This window comes from Hevea brasiliensis, chromosome 3 (genome assembly GCF_030052815.1).
Source record: "Hevea brasiliensis isolate MT/VB/25A 57/8 chromosome 3, ASM3005281v1, whole genome shotgun sequence".
NCBI classification, from domain to species: Eukaryota; Viridiplantae; Streptophyta; class Magnoliopsida; order Malpighiales; family Euphorbiaceae; genus Hevea; species Hevea brasiliensis.
Window position 1 is genome coordinate 100210573 of NC_079495.1, and position 13661 is coordinate 100224233.

General features: G+C 33.7%; 2 protein-coding genes across 2 annotated transcripts; one reads left to right on the forward strand and one right to left on the reverse strand.

The window, feature by feature from the left end:
• The first annotated feature begins 460 nt into the window (after positions 1–460).
• Positions 461–1426, forward strand: LOC110638932 (uncharacterized). Its single transcript, XM_021789675.2, has 2 exons — positions 461–1009; positions 1199–1426. Exons 1-2 carry the CDS (start codon positions 601–603, stop codon positions 1258–1260), a joined length of 471 nt encoding a protein of 156 aa, XP_021645367.2. The 5' UTR covers positions 461–600; the 3' UTR covers positions 1261–1426.
• Positions 1427–3390: 1964 nt separating this feature from the next.
• On the reverse strand, positions 3391–5973 carry LOC110638947 (ferritin-4, chloroplastic). The gene is made up of 8 exons (XM_021789695.2): positions 5495–5973; positions 5316–5399; positions 5182–5242; positions 5003–5090; positions 4251–4312; positions 4090–4155; positions 3792–3855; positions 3391–3638 (listed from the first exon to the last, which is right to left on the reverse strand). The coding sequence occupies exons 1-8, from the start codon at positions 5821–5823 to the stop codon at positions 3589–3591; spliced, it is 804 nt and encodes a 267-aa protein (XP_021645387.2). The 5' UTR covers positions 5824–5973; the 3' UTR covers positions 3391–3588.
• Positions 5974–13661: the final 7688 nt, after the last annotated feature.

A 13661-nucleotide genomic window follows, 5' to 3' on the forward strand; every position in this document is an offset into this window, starting at 1 on the left:
TTATCATAATTTTATTAAAAAATATATTTTATTAATGAATCGCGTGAATGTGTTTATATATTTTTGATAAAAAAAAAATTGCATGGGTTACTCCTCACACTCGAATGGTATATACATGATCTCTAACGTGAAGGACTAATTTTTTGGAATCTCGTATTAATTATAAATATCTTACACAAGTGACTCATATGAATTAATATATTTTAATAAATAATTTTATTAAGAGGTGTATTTTATCAGCGTGTGTATCTTTAAAAAAAAAAAAAAAGTCGGTGGCTTTCATTGTTTTGTCGATCCTGTACGTTGGTGGGACAGGTTTTACTGGAGGTTCGTTTCAATGGAGATTAAAAAATGCATTTCCCACCGACTTCTGCGTTGGAATGATAATAATCCACTAGGAGGGTAGAACGAGTGACACGTTTCATCTGCCTATTGGACATTTTAAGCTCCTTCAGACAAAAATTATAGACTGTGTAAGAAAACACAGTTCCTTATTAAACAACTCTTCTTCGGGAAGACGTTTGTCCCCCGGCTCTGTCTCAGGCGTTACTTATAGTCGGCGTCCGATGAAGCAGAAAGAAGCCGAAGAGAGAAAAGAAAATGGAAGATGGTGTGACTAAAGTTGTGAGATTTTTGCATCCTGAAGAGGAAGAGGAAGACTATGACGATAAGAAAGACGATCACCATCATCGTCAAGGCACAGCTCCTGGATCACTAAACCATGTCATCTCTAACTTGCTATGTAAAGAGGAAGCAGATGAAGAGAAACAAGAAGGTTATGAAGAGAAACAGGAAGAAGAAAAAGATGAAGAGAAGGGAGGTGGAATCCTCGACAATATCATATCCCGCTTGGTTCCTCCTTTGAGTCCAAAAGCAGGAGCACAAAACCAAGGTGATGAAGTTGGAGATGAAGAAGATGGGAAGGGCAAAGAAGAAGATAAGCTACTAGTGAAGCGCGACGAAAAGGGTGGTGGACACATCATTGATAAAATCGTTTCCCACTTCCCAGGTATCTTCTTCTTTCTTTCCAATCTTTTTGGACACTATTTATTTGATTGTTGTTAAGGGCAATAATGATAAGTTAATCATGACTAATGAAATCATGAGTTAATTAGTTTCTGCAGGAGACTGTGAATCTTAGAATATTCATGGACATTGATTAACATTTCAACTGTGTTAAATTTCTGGCTGTAAACAGATGACGCTGTTCCGACAGATGATGAAGCCTCCATTCTAATTCACTCCATCGTCCATGATTAGAGAAGAAGGTGTTCTTCTGTGTAATTAATTGTCAGAATTTTTCATTATGGTTTTCGCCCATTTTTGTTTCGGTGAACCCACGACTGGTCCATGTTGGGAGTGTAATCATGTTCTTGTAGTTCACTCCCTTTAAATTGAAAATTCATAGCACAAAACTCGACTATAATTCAATTGATTTCACTTTCATATTAAAATCTAAGACGTCAATAGAATGTTTAAAACGCTAAAAAGTACTCGACTATTTGGCAATTGGCTAATGACGAGGCAGAGAAGATAAATTCTTTGCAGAAACTGAAAAGCAAGCAGTTTCTGAAGTTTGTGGAGGACGAATTGGTAGTCTATAACAATATAATAAAGTTTTGCAGTACAAAAAAGCAAATGAAATCATAAGTAACAGAGATGTTTTAGGTGCACTTTCAATTTTCCTCTCTTCATATATGAATGAGAAAGATTACCACAAGCCATCAAACAAGTATCGATTATAGACTCATCTTCTTGTAACTAGAATAGCCTTAAATGGCCAAATGGAGAGAAACAAGAAGCAGCCTGAAGATAGCCAATGCTTGCTCCTTACAGAACATCGGATAAGGGAAAAACTTATCCTAACCCAAGATAAAAACATGTGAATCAGGTCTCAGCAAGAATTTCTATAAGCAGTTCTGCAAGTAGTTCCCACCATATGCTTCAGTCTTCTTACCCCAGTAGGTTGATTAAACAGACACATTGAAAGCGACATGAATAACACTATTAGCATATTTTAAATATTCTTCTTTGATGTGAATAATAATTTTATTTCAAATGTATTATGTCAAAGAGTCCACTTAATTAATTTCATAATATCAATCTGAGAGGAAGAGAGAAGTGTGGACACAAATAGAAAACCTCTCAAGGAAACACCAACTAACCGTTTGACTTGGGCCCCATCACCTACTTCAATACAATACTAGTGAGAATATTTGGTGAGAGGAAAGGCGTAGCCTGCTAAGTCCAAACAACCTTGCCCTGCTCATTGTCCATTTCTTCCTATAATCACTTCCCTTTTCTTTACCACATCTCCCTTTAGATATATTATCATAGTGCAGACAATTAAAAATAAGAGATTTCATCTTAGAGAGCTTTAAGTTAGTCCCATGAGTGTCAATGTACAATTTAACCGCAGAAAGGTTCTCATGGCTTCACAAATGTTGTTATTAGCTTTGTCGGATTCACTTGGTTGCTAGTTTTAGTAATAATTTTTTGGATGAGGGAAAGATGAGAAAAATAAAACCAAAAATGATGATATAAAATGGAATGGATGTTATGAGCATTGAGCAAGTTATGTGAAGATGGGAAGGTGGAAGGCCTGGCCATGCTTCGAGCAAACGTTTCTCTTCTCAGCTAAGTGCATGCTTCTGAAGCTGGCTTCAAGTTTAAGACCCAAGGCCAGAGGTAAGACCAAGTTCATTTACATTTATATGCCTTCTCACTTCTAGCTTGAAACCCTTTAAGCCTTCTTCTGCAAACCATCAGATATCACCTGGAAATACAAGTTCGATAGTTTCTGATAGTACAATGTTCTTATCTGGAGCTCTTAAATCTCCTTGATGATGATGGCAGGGAAAAATCACGGGCTTATGAATCTTTACAAGGACATGGAATCTTGTGGGGAATACGCAGATATACGAGTTATGTGGGAGATAATTCACTCTTCTTCTCCTCCAAATGGTTATAGTAACAGGAGGAAGAGACCTTACTGGAAATTCTGTTTCAGGCCAACTGGAACAATGTAATTCCTTTCCTAGGATGTGGCCAGGATTGATGAACTTGACGTAGCCCCCTATTATTGCTGTTACAAGAGATTTGCAGAGGCTAATAAATAAGACAAGAAAAGCATCCCAAATTTGTCATGTACACATCAGCGGCACAGAATAGATTCATTTTTTTTTTTTCTGATTTGTTTTTCGTTCAATAGAATTCCCTCTGGTTCATGTCTTTCATCCACAGATAACTTGAGGGAGTTTTGCTCAAAATGGGTTTGAAAGATTTCAAATCAATTCAGTACTAAATAACTTCATCACTTAATCATCTGAGACAGAACAATGGTCAAGAAAGAGAATATCAAGTATCACCCAAATGATATAAAACATCACATTCTGCCGCTAAATCCTGTGAAGTCACTCTTATTGTTTTAACCAAAAACAGCTACCTGCTTTATATCACATTGATGTTTATATAATCCACATGGTACACTGCTAATTTATTCTCTCTAATACACTAAAGCTACAGTGGAAATTTCAACACAAAAAGGCACACTTAAAACCAAAATCAAAATACAAGTTCTAATCTACATCATGCAGCATCATCCTCATGGAGAAGCATCTGATCGAAGTGCCAGACTCCTGCAAGCCATAAATAATTACTCTTAGTGTATATACATTGCAAATCAATGAAGAGACTAGGTTATTTATGGAACAGAACAGAATGAAGAAGAAATTGAAGTAGCTTGATAAATAAAAGATGAAGAAGAGTTTATTTGGAAAGTTTCTACATACCATGGCCTTTACCAACCATCCTTAATTGAGTAACATATTCTGCTATCTTCTTAATGGATTCAACCTGTTAAAAATCTCGAATTAGTCAAACATCATGCAATATGTAATTTTCAATGTTCACAGTAAATGTTATCGACAATGTTATGATGCTTATTTGTCAATTCTGTTCCTGGTGTTTTAAAGGTAAATATTAAACAAAGCAGCTAAATTATATGGGAAATCAATAAGCATGTTCTTGAAGTATGACTTTTAAATAGCACTGTATTAGTTCCGGTAAAAAGAAAGTCTTCGAGCTAACCTGTTCTTTCAAAAACTCTCTCTCAACGAATTCTGCCATTTGTGGATCATTGTTTCGATCTGCCACCTGTGTTCATAAAGAACATAGTGTGAGAAAATGCCTTCTGCTTCATCATAGAAGAAATAAACTGAAATGAGACTTTTAAGGCAAAAATGCATTACATTGTGCACGCTCAATAGTTTCTCATTTGTCAACTTCTCCAAAGACAATGCTAATTCCATAGCTGAATCAAAGAATCAAAGCTGAAGTTAATTTGAATAGAAAGAAACGCTGAAGACTACAGATGTGCAGTTAAGAACAAGGATAGCATATCAGTTGGCACACACATGATGAAAAAGACAAAAATCTGGTGTCAAAAATTGGATTGTGCATTAATGTGCCTTGCAGCAGCTTAAGAAAATTCAGAAAAGAAACACAATGGAAGATTACTTATAAAACTGGATTTAACTAACTGTAAGATAGGCTTTGAGGTGCATTTCATCAGTTGTTTGTATCATCATCACTGATTTTTTTCTTTTTTTTTTTTTTTAATTTAGAAATAGAAATGCAGACAAGCGTTGAATCATGAGTTTTGGAAAGAAAACTTCTCTTTTAGACCCTTCTACATGAAGAGAGAATAAGTGAAAACTAAGGTTTTGGACAGGAAAAATAATGAAAAATCAGAAGAACTTTAGCCTTTATTTGGATCAGTGCCAATAGATACAAGCTAAGTGCTATAACAGAGACATCCAAGGTTTCCCTCCATTATAGGCCCGACTAGACACAATGTTAACGCCATGGAAAAGGGATATATATTATAGATAACTTATATGCCAATTAACTGTAAACACATAACCAAGCACAGATCACACAGTATCTGTAATAGTGCATCCACTTTCATTTCTAACATCCTATGGAGTTAAGCAGACTTTACCATACAATGCATCTCCCTTCTCTGCATGCTCAAACTCTGACAGAGGCATCAGCATAGAGTGCAGTTTTACTCGCCCTCCACGTATGTTCTAATCATAATTGGAGAATAATTAAACACTAATCAAATACCCAAAATTTATTTTACAATTAGACACTAACCATAATTGGAGAATAAAGTACCTGATACTTCATTAGCTTTTCAGCGTGCTCTCTTTCTTCTTCACTGGATTCCTTGAAAAATCTGGCTCCAAATAATACATCCCATAGTTCATAATAATAACTAAATTAATTAATTAATTAATTAAGAAGTTTACTTGGCTAGGCCCCTCAGGGCAACGTTGTCCCTGTCAAAATATGCAAACATGGAGTGGTATGCATAGGAAGCATTGTATTCCACACTGTGAAAAAGGGGTAAAAGCACAATTAACAGCTATAAAAACAAAAATTCTGGTGTTTGGATCAAATTAAATTTCCTCTATTTGAATATACTGACTTGATCTGCTCGTTTATTGCAGCTTCACACTCATCCACATAGAACTGGCGAGCAAGAGAAACTTGAGGAGAGATAGGAACCATAAAAGCTTCCCTCTTGACCTCTTCAAATGGCTGGAACACTACACCAGTCAACTGCAAACCGCTATCCACAGCGGCGGAAACCACAAGACTGTTTCTTCGCCTTCTTGGCGATAAATTCAGGGCTGCGAAAGAAGAAGAAGAAGAAGAAGAAGAAGAGAGGCCATTGCTGGGACTAAAAGCAGCATCTCCCTGTCCGTTTGACAGAGGAAAGGCTGAAACAGCTCTCAGAAACATTGTTGCTTGCATTTCTACCCAAGACAGGAGAGAAATTGTATCGCAGAAGCAGAGAATTTAGAGCAAAGACGGAGATGTAAATGAAGAAAGGTGGCTGAAGAGAAGATGCAGGTGAATTAAATAGAATGAACGGAGTACTAGAAAGAGACAGGGTGAATGGGGTTTATTTTCAACCGTTTGATTAGGTAAGGAATGGAGGGTCAGATATGAACCACGTGTAGACAGCGTGTGTCGAGCTCGTGGTCTATCCACTACGAATGGGACAGACCAATATCCCATCCACGTTGCAGTCACAAGGTCTCCAAAGTTGTATTGCTTTCATCATGTATTTTACTTTTACACTCGCTGGAACGTCTGATTAAAACTAATACTCGCGGCAATCTGTCGACAGCTGTGCATTATTGTTTGTTTCTTGTGGTTATGTGGCGATATCAATCAATGTTACAAATCCTTTAACGGAAATATCCTTTAACGGAAATATTGTATAGTAAATATGTGATTTTATGTAATAATTTGAAAAATAATGACAATTAAAAATAAAGGGATAGTTATATTTAAGAAAAAAATTATTTTTAATACATAGAAAAAGTTGAGTTTAGTAGGATTTAAAATAATTAATTATTATTTTATAATTAATTTATCTTTTTATGTATATTTATCTATATGAAATAAACGATTCATAATATAATTTTTTTTATAATTTTAATTATTAATTAATTGGGTATTTCAAAATGAGTGTATAAACTTTTTTCTCTCTACTTATGCTCAAGAGGGGGAGAGAGAGAGAGAGAGAAACAAGTTATCTTGCTTTTTTTCTCTACTTTTGCTCCTCTGATTTAAACTTTGGCTAAGTCTCGTTTCTTGTCTACTATCGTCTGAGCTGCTAGACGTTAGATCTCAATCAATTGAGTTGTTATTGATTCTATAATGATAATTTTGAACACATGTTATTATTATTCATTAAATAATTTTATGTAAAAAAAATTTATTTATTACGAGAATTTACGGAAAACTAATTAACATAAAAATATATAAAGTGATCTACCAGATCAAGAAAAAAGGAGACAATATCGAGTTCTTCGACTAAGGCAAAATATAAGGAGACTTGACTGTGGCACATGACTTATTTTTATACTTATCTTATTTAATATATTAAATATGTTGTTACTTTTATTTTTATTTCATTATATTATATCTTTTAAATATTCTACTATTTTATATACTTCTTTTAATTTATATCTTCAAATTTTCTTTTATATTTATAATATTTGCTTCTTACTCGTACAATAAAATGATGAAAATATTATAATTTAATATTTACAACTTATACAAATGTTTTATGGGAATGCTACTAAAAGTCACGTGCAGAATATATTGTGCAGTGTACCTAATTTGGTGCATGTAAAAAATTTAAATATTAAAATTTTAATTTATCATACTAAAATATTGAAAATTTAAAATAAAAAATACTCTTCATAAAAAACATACTGATTTAAATGTTATATATTTATTTTTTATTCAATAAAGAAAAAATATTTTACATAATATTTAAAATTTTTTTAATATGTTAATAAGCCATTAATTTTTTTAACACAATTTTTTTTTATCTGTAAATCTATTTTTTTTAACATATATAATCATAATTATAATTACACTTCACAGATGTTATATTACTACTTAAAAAATAAATAAGTATTAAAAAATAAATTGAAATACATATTTTCATAAATTTAAATTCAAATACTTATATTTGCAATACTTTAATAAGTCATTAATCTTTTTTTATCTATAATTTTTTTATAATGTATAAATACAACATTTCACAAAAATAAAATAAAAAAATTTAAAAAATTTAAACCATCGGGACGTGTTTTATTGAAGAGATTATGCAATTTGAGATGCTAATATCATTAGCGTCTTGATCTAACGAACCCACCTTGGCGTGGGATGTGACAGCACCTGGGATGTTACTTATGATAGCGTCCCGGCTTTTGGATGCTACCAATAGTGGCGTTTTTATGTCAAGTCTACTCAACGTGGGATTCCTTTGGCATTGGATGCGACGGCGACTACTTGAAACGTTATTTATAGTACCATCCTCACTTTTGAACGCCATTAATAATAGCATTTTTATGTCAACACTGGTCAACATGGGATTTTCGCCTATTGACGCTACTAATACTAGCATTTTGCTGTCCTCCCTTTCCACATCACCCACATTTACATCGTTTTGATAAATAAGTGAAACACAATACTTTTTCCGTAATTTATTTGGTACAATGCACTTATACGTTCAATTCCCCCGTATAGGCCTTACCGCCTTCCCTTTTGCATCTCCCTCCGTAAGCTATTGATCGGTGCTAAACATTTCCAAGGGCCATGGTTTGTTTGCTGTTAAAAGTCCTTAAGTAGTTGCTAGCTATGGGTTGATCTGGTTTTGTGTTGATAGGATATTTCTATCCTTAGCCGTTGTTCTTGTTCTGAAAGATGGTGGTACTTTAGGTCAGACGACAAGGATGAGCCCGCAAAATGTGGAAGCAACTTGGTCTTCTTCTTTTCGAGTGCCTTACCTGGTTTTTTTAGGGCTACTTCTTGTTCTATATTGGGTCTCTTTTTCTGGGCTTGTTAATGAGCTCATAGTTTGTAACGTTAGCTTTTATGTAGCTAGTTTTCTCCTCGTGTGTTTAATTGGCCATGGCTTTAGTAGGTTTTAACACCTTCCCTAGGTCTTTTAAGGACATTTTTAATGAAATTTGATTTTTAGAGAAAAAAAAAATATTAACTAATCTATTTATTTATCTGCATATAATTTTTTCTTGAAGTTGCCTCCTGATGCAAGAAAAGCTTGGCATACTTATTATTAATTGCTATTTTTTTAATGTAAATATGTTAATAGTTTATTTTTCTTTAATAATTTAAGTTATACTTAAGATTAATAAATATTATAACCTATATAATTAATTGATAAAAAAGTAATTATCTTTATTATAATATTGATCATCATTGGACTATCATAATAATAATAATTATTATTATTCTTTAAAAATAAAAAATAATTAATTTTGTAAATATTCTAAACATTAAAAAAATATAAAAATATATATTTTTCACGAATATATTTCCATAAAACAAATGCTGGCTAAGTTAATATTGAATCCCCAATACATCTATTTCGACTCTTTTCATACTAATAAATTATTTCAAAATCATGAAGTAAAGTCTCTCGTGCGGCTACAGCTAAAAGGAAATAACTCAGCAGCACTGTATAATTTCTCGAAGTTCAAAGGAAGGGCGTGCGAGTAGGTTACTTTCTGTGGCAGCCTGGCATGTTAGGTTGGAATTTTGGCAGAGGCTTTTTTTGTCTGTTACGTAGACAAAGAAATCTACAGTTGGATAATATTTATCTATTTATTTTTAGGATAATTTATAAATTAATTTCTAAAATATGTTGAAAGCTATTAAAATTTATTTTAATAATATTTTATATTTTAAAATTTAATTATATTAATTTATATTATTTAAATTGATTGTTAATTTCATAGATTTTTTAAATTAAAATTTTTAATTTCTTAAATTTTATTAATAAAATATATTTTATGTTTAGTATTTAACTAATTATTTTTTTTATGATTAAATGAATTATATATTTTATAAAAATATTAGAAGTTCATTATAATTATAAATATTTAAATATAAGATGGTATAAATTTTTATTAATTGATAATATTATTTCAAATAGTAAAAACATAATTAATAATAAACAATATCTTGTACTAAATTCTTAAATTTAATTTTGTAAAAATAATATATTTTATTTATAGTAAAATTTTTTAATAAATAAATAATTACAAAATTCTTTGAACATATTTTTAATAAAAAAATATTTATAAATAATATAATTTATTTTAACAATACATAATCATACATAAATTATTTTAAATTATAATTTATAAATATTCTTAAAAAACGAATCTTAAAAAATTACAATTTAAATAAAAGTTTCATTTCAATCAAATTATTTAATTTTTTCAAACAATTAATTTAAATGAAAATTAAATTTTGAATTTCTCAGGAAAAGGTTATTGAAGTATGGTGTTGGAGAGAGGAGATTCATCGTTGAGCTTGAGCCATAGCTCCAAACTCCCATCTCCTCTAGCGTACTTTGCAATTCTGCCACAACTTCAACCTGAGCTTCTCTTCAGATTGATTTGCTGAGGTGTTAGATGCTGGTTTCTGGCTGATGGCAGGAGCAGAAATGTTGTTAGCAGGCTCTTGAGTGACTCCCTCGTGGGAGTAAAGGAATCGTTTACTAAACCTTCATGTTTGTCTCGTTAATTGTCTGGTTGTGGTTCCGGAGCATATTAATTATTGGTGCGTAGGCTTTTAGGAGTGTCATATTGCAGAGTTTGATTTTCAGTGGCAGCGCTTTGCGTCTTGTCATCTATATTCATCGCACCAATTAATAACAAAGGGTTGGCACATTGACCTGTTTTGACAAGACGGGAAGTTTATCTACAATCAAACAAGATATTAGAGAGGGAAATCCCAACCCCACATGGGAATTCACTCTGAGACTAAAATTAAAATTCTGAAATTTCCTATTTAAATCTAAAATTTTATGAGATTTAATTTAATTATTTTTTATAAATTTTTATATTTAAAATAAAAAATATTCTTTTAATTTAAAATATATTTAATTTTTTATAAAATTTATTTAAATCCTTTTCTTCAAATAATTTATTTCAAATTAGAGTATGCACCCCACTGGTCATAAACTTCTTTAGCCTATGGGAGAAAGAAGGGGTGAGCATTGGTCCTTTCAGTTCAAAAAATTGAAATTTCAATAAAATAAACTTTTTAGTATACCAAATTAAAAAGAATCAAGCTAAGCAAAAGATCCTTTGGGATCTTACATTAATTATAAATAACATTTGTAAGTAGTTTATATAAATTAATATATTTTAATAAAATTATTATAATTTTATTAAAAAGTATGTTCTGTCACTGAATCATTTGTATGTATGTGTTTATAGTTGAAAAAAAAATCAAAGTACTCAAGAGGGTGAGTCGGTGTGTGTGAGGGTTACCCCCTCACATGAGTCGGATACACGTGATCCTCCGCGTGGAAGGGCTGATCCTTCAGGATCCCACATCGATTATGAATAGCGTATGTATGTGGTTTATATGAATTAGTAAAATTACTATGATTTTATCAAGAAAAGTGTTCCGTCAATGAATTACCTGCATGCATATATTTATCTTTGAGAAAAAAAAAAGTTAAAAAGAAAATGAATCAAATAAATAAATTAAAATTTTTAGTAGATCAAACCTAATTAATTTAATTCAGTTTAATTTAAGCTTTATATTAGACATTTTTTTACTCATTTTGAACTTAATTTTATTTATATTTTCTATTTTAACTTTAATTTGATATCTAATAATAATTAATTAAAAAATAAATTATTCAATTTAATTTAATTAATTTTTTTAAAATCAAACTAAACCAAATAAATCGAATTTCTTAAAATTAAAAATGGATTTTGTGACTGGGTTGCCTCATACTACGCGAGGATATGATTCGATATGGGTAATTGTAGACCGCTTAACCAAATCAGCTCACTTCTTGCCTGTGAAGACTACATATTCTGTGGCACAGTACGCCCGACTCTACATTCGAGAAATAGTCAGATTGCATGGAGTTTCGGCTTCCATAATATCTGACAGAGGGCCCCAGTTCACTTCTCGATTTTGGAGAAAGTTGCAGGAGGCACTTGGCACACAGTTGAACTTTAGTACAGCTTTCCACCCTCAAACAGACGGATAGTCCGAAAGGACAATCCAAACACTGGAAGACATGCTTCGCATGAGTGTTTTGGATTTTGGAGGTCAATGGGATGATCAACTAGCTTTAGTGGAGTTTGCCTACAACAACAGTTACCATTCCAGCATAGGGATGGCACCCTATGAGGCATTATATGGAAGGAAGTGTAGGTCTCCTCTGTGTTGGACAGAAATGAGAGAAGTGAAGGTGCATGATGTAGACTTAGTGCAGTACACATCAGAGATGGTTCCCTTAATCAAGGAACGATTGAAAGCGACTTTTCGATGAAGCGTAAGAGTTATGCAGACCCCAGACGGAGAGATGTGGAGTTTACAGTAGGCGACTATGTATTCCTGAAGGTTTCTCCAATGAAGGGAGTCATGAGATTTGGAAAGAAGGGCAAGTTGGCACCTCGGTATATCGGACCTTTTGAGGTTACGGATAGAGTTGGAGCAGTTGCCTACCAGTTGGAGCTACCACCCAACCTTTCTCACGTTCATCCCGTATTTCACATCTCCATGCTCAGGAAATACATTCCAGATTCTTCTCATGTACTACAACCAGATGTAATAGAGCTAAAAGAGAACTTAACGTTTGAGGAGCAACCTGTAGCCATAGTGGACTACCAAGTGAGACAACTAAGATCAAAACAGATCCCTATGGTTAAGGTTTTGTGGAGGAGTCAGTCAGTGGAAGAGTGCACCTGGGAGTCAGAACGGGACATGCGTAGCAAGTACCCTTATCTGTTCAATGTATAATCATGTGCTTTATTCTGCCTTGTGTAAAATTCGAGAACGAATTTTCTGTAAGGGGGGAAGAATGTAACACCCCAAAATTTTAAATTTTATTATTTTATGAGCATTTTTGGTATTTTAATTTTATTTAAATTTTAGGAATTTTTTTGAGATTTTTTGGATTTTAAAAATCGGGTTCGATTTTCCGAAAATATAAACTTTGATGATTTTTAAAAATTAATTTAAAGACCACATGGCAAAACTAAAAATATATTTGGAGTCTACGTATTTTTCTGAGTTTTCTGAAATTTTTTCGAAATTTTTGGACCTCGTTTTCGATCCCGAGGCAGAGTAAAAATTCAAAATTTTGTATCCTGAATCGGACCGACCGAATCGAACCGGACCGGATCGGGCCGATCGAATCGGACCGGCCTTTTCTTTTTCTTCCTTCTTCCTCCCGCGCGCGTCGACCTCTCTCCCTTCTCTCTCTCTTTTCTCTCTCCTCCCTCCTCCCCTTGCCGCGCCGCCGCCTCCCCTGCCTTCCCACCTCGCCGGCGCCTCACCTCGGTCCTCCCCCACGGCCGGCCGCCGCCTGGAACGCCGGAAAACGGCCTCTGAAGGGACGCGCAGCGCGCGACGTTTCAACTTCCCGGCCCAAATCCGGCCGATCCGGCCACCAATTGGACCGGGTCTTGTGTCTATAATCATCTACTCGACGAGAGCTTTCCATAGACACCAAGATCACCGAAATCCATCGAGCGGTTTGTCCAATTTTCGCCCGGGAAGTTTTAGCCCATTTTGATTTTCGGGCTAGATTTCTCACAAACCGTGAATCCCATGAGAAAACCGAGAGTACCAGAGCGCTCCACTCGTCGAGAGCTTCGCGGCGACATAAATTTCAAATTTTTCCGACACCATTTTCGGTGGGTCCCACGGAACTTCGCAGTGTCTTTTCGAGCAATAAATGAGCTTAGAAAATTCTGAAAAATTTATGTACTAACCCCCATGTTGTGGGCTTCGTGTAGGTATCCTCAATTCGCGGAAATTTGACAGTTGATTGGGTCTGCAAATTTCGGGCCAGACAGACCCGTTATCAGAAAAGTCTCCAAATTGGACCAAGGTTTTGGCTACCCCCCCATTGTCATACGTCCCGAGCGCGTCCCCGAAGTCGGAATCGGTAAAGGTAAACCTGAACCTTGTTTTTTCATAATTTTCTAGTGCTTAACTAGGATTAAAAATCCATAAAATATTCGTGGTAGCTCAGAAAATTATGATTCTTTTTGCAATAGCCTAGT

What these genes read in the sequence shown, in the direction of transcription:
- LOC110638932 (XM_021789675.2), top strand. Translation starts at nt 601, where the DNA reads ATGGAAGATGGTGTGACTAAAGTTGTGAGATTTTTGCATCCTGAAGAG. An exon ending in AATCGTTTCCCACTTCCCAG is followed by an intron (nt 1,010 to 1,198) that starts GTATCTTCTTCT and finishes GGCTGTAAACAG; the next exon opens with ATGACGCTGTTCCGACAGAT.
- LOC110638947 (XM_021789695.2), bottom strand. Translation starts at nt 5,823, where the DNA reads ATGCAAGCAACAATGTTTCTGAGAGCTGTTTCAGCCTTTCCTCTGTCA. An exon ending in GAGAGTTTTTGAAAGAACAG is followed by an intron (nt 3,856 to 4,089) that starts GTTAGCTCGAAG and finishes GATTTTTAACAG; the next exon opens with GTTGAATCCATTAAGAAGAT. An exon ending in GATGGTTGGTAAAGGCCATG is followed by an intron (nt 3,639 to 3,791) that starts GTATGTAGAAAC and finishes TATGGCTTGCAG; the next exon opens with GAGTCTGGCACTTCGATCAG.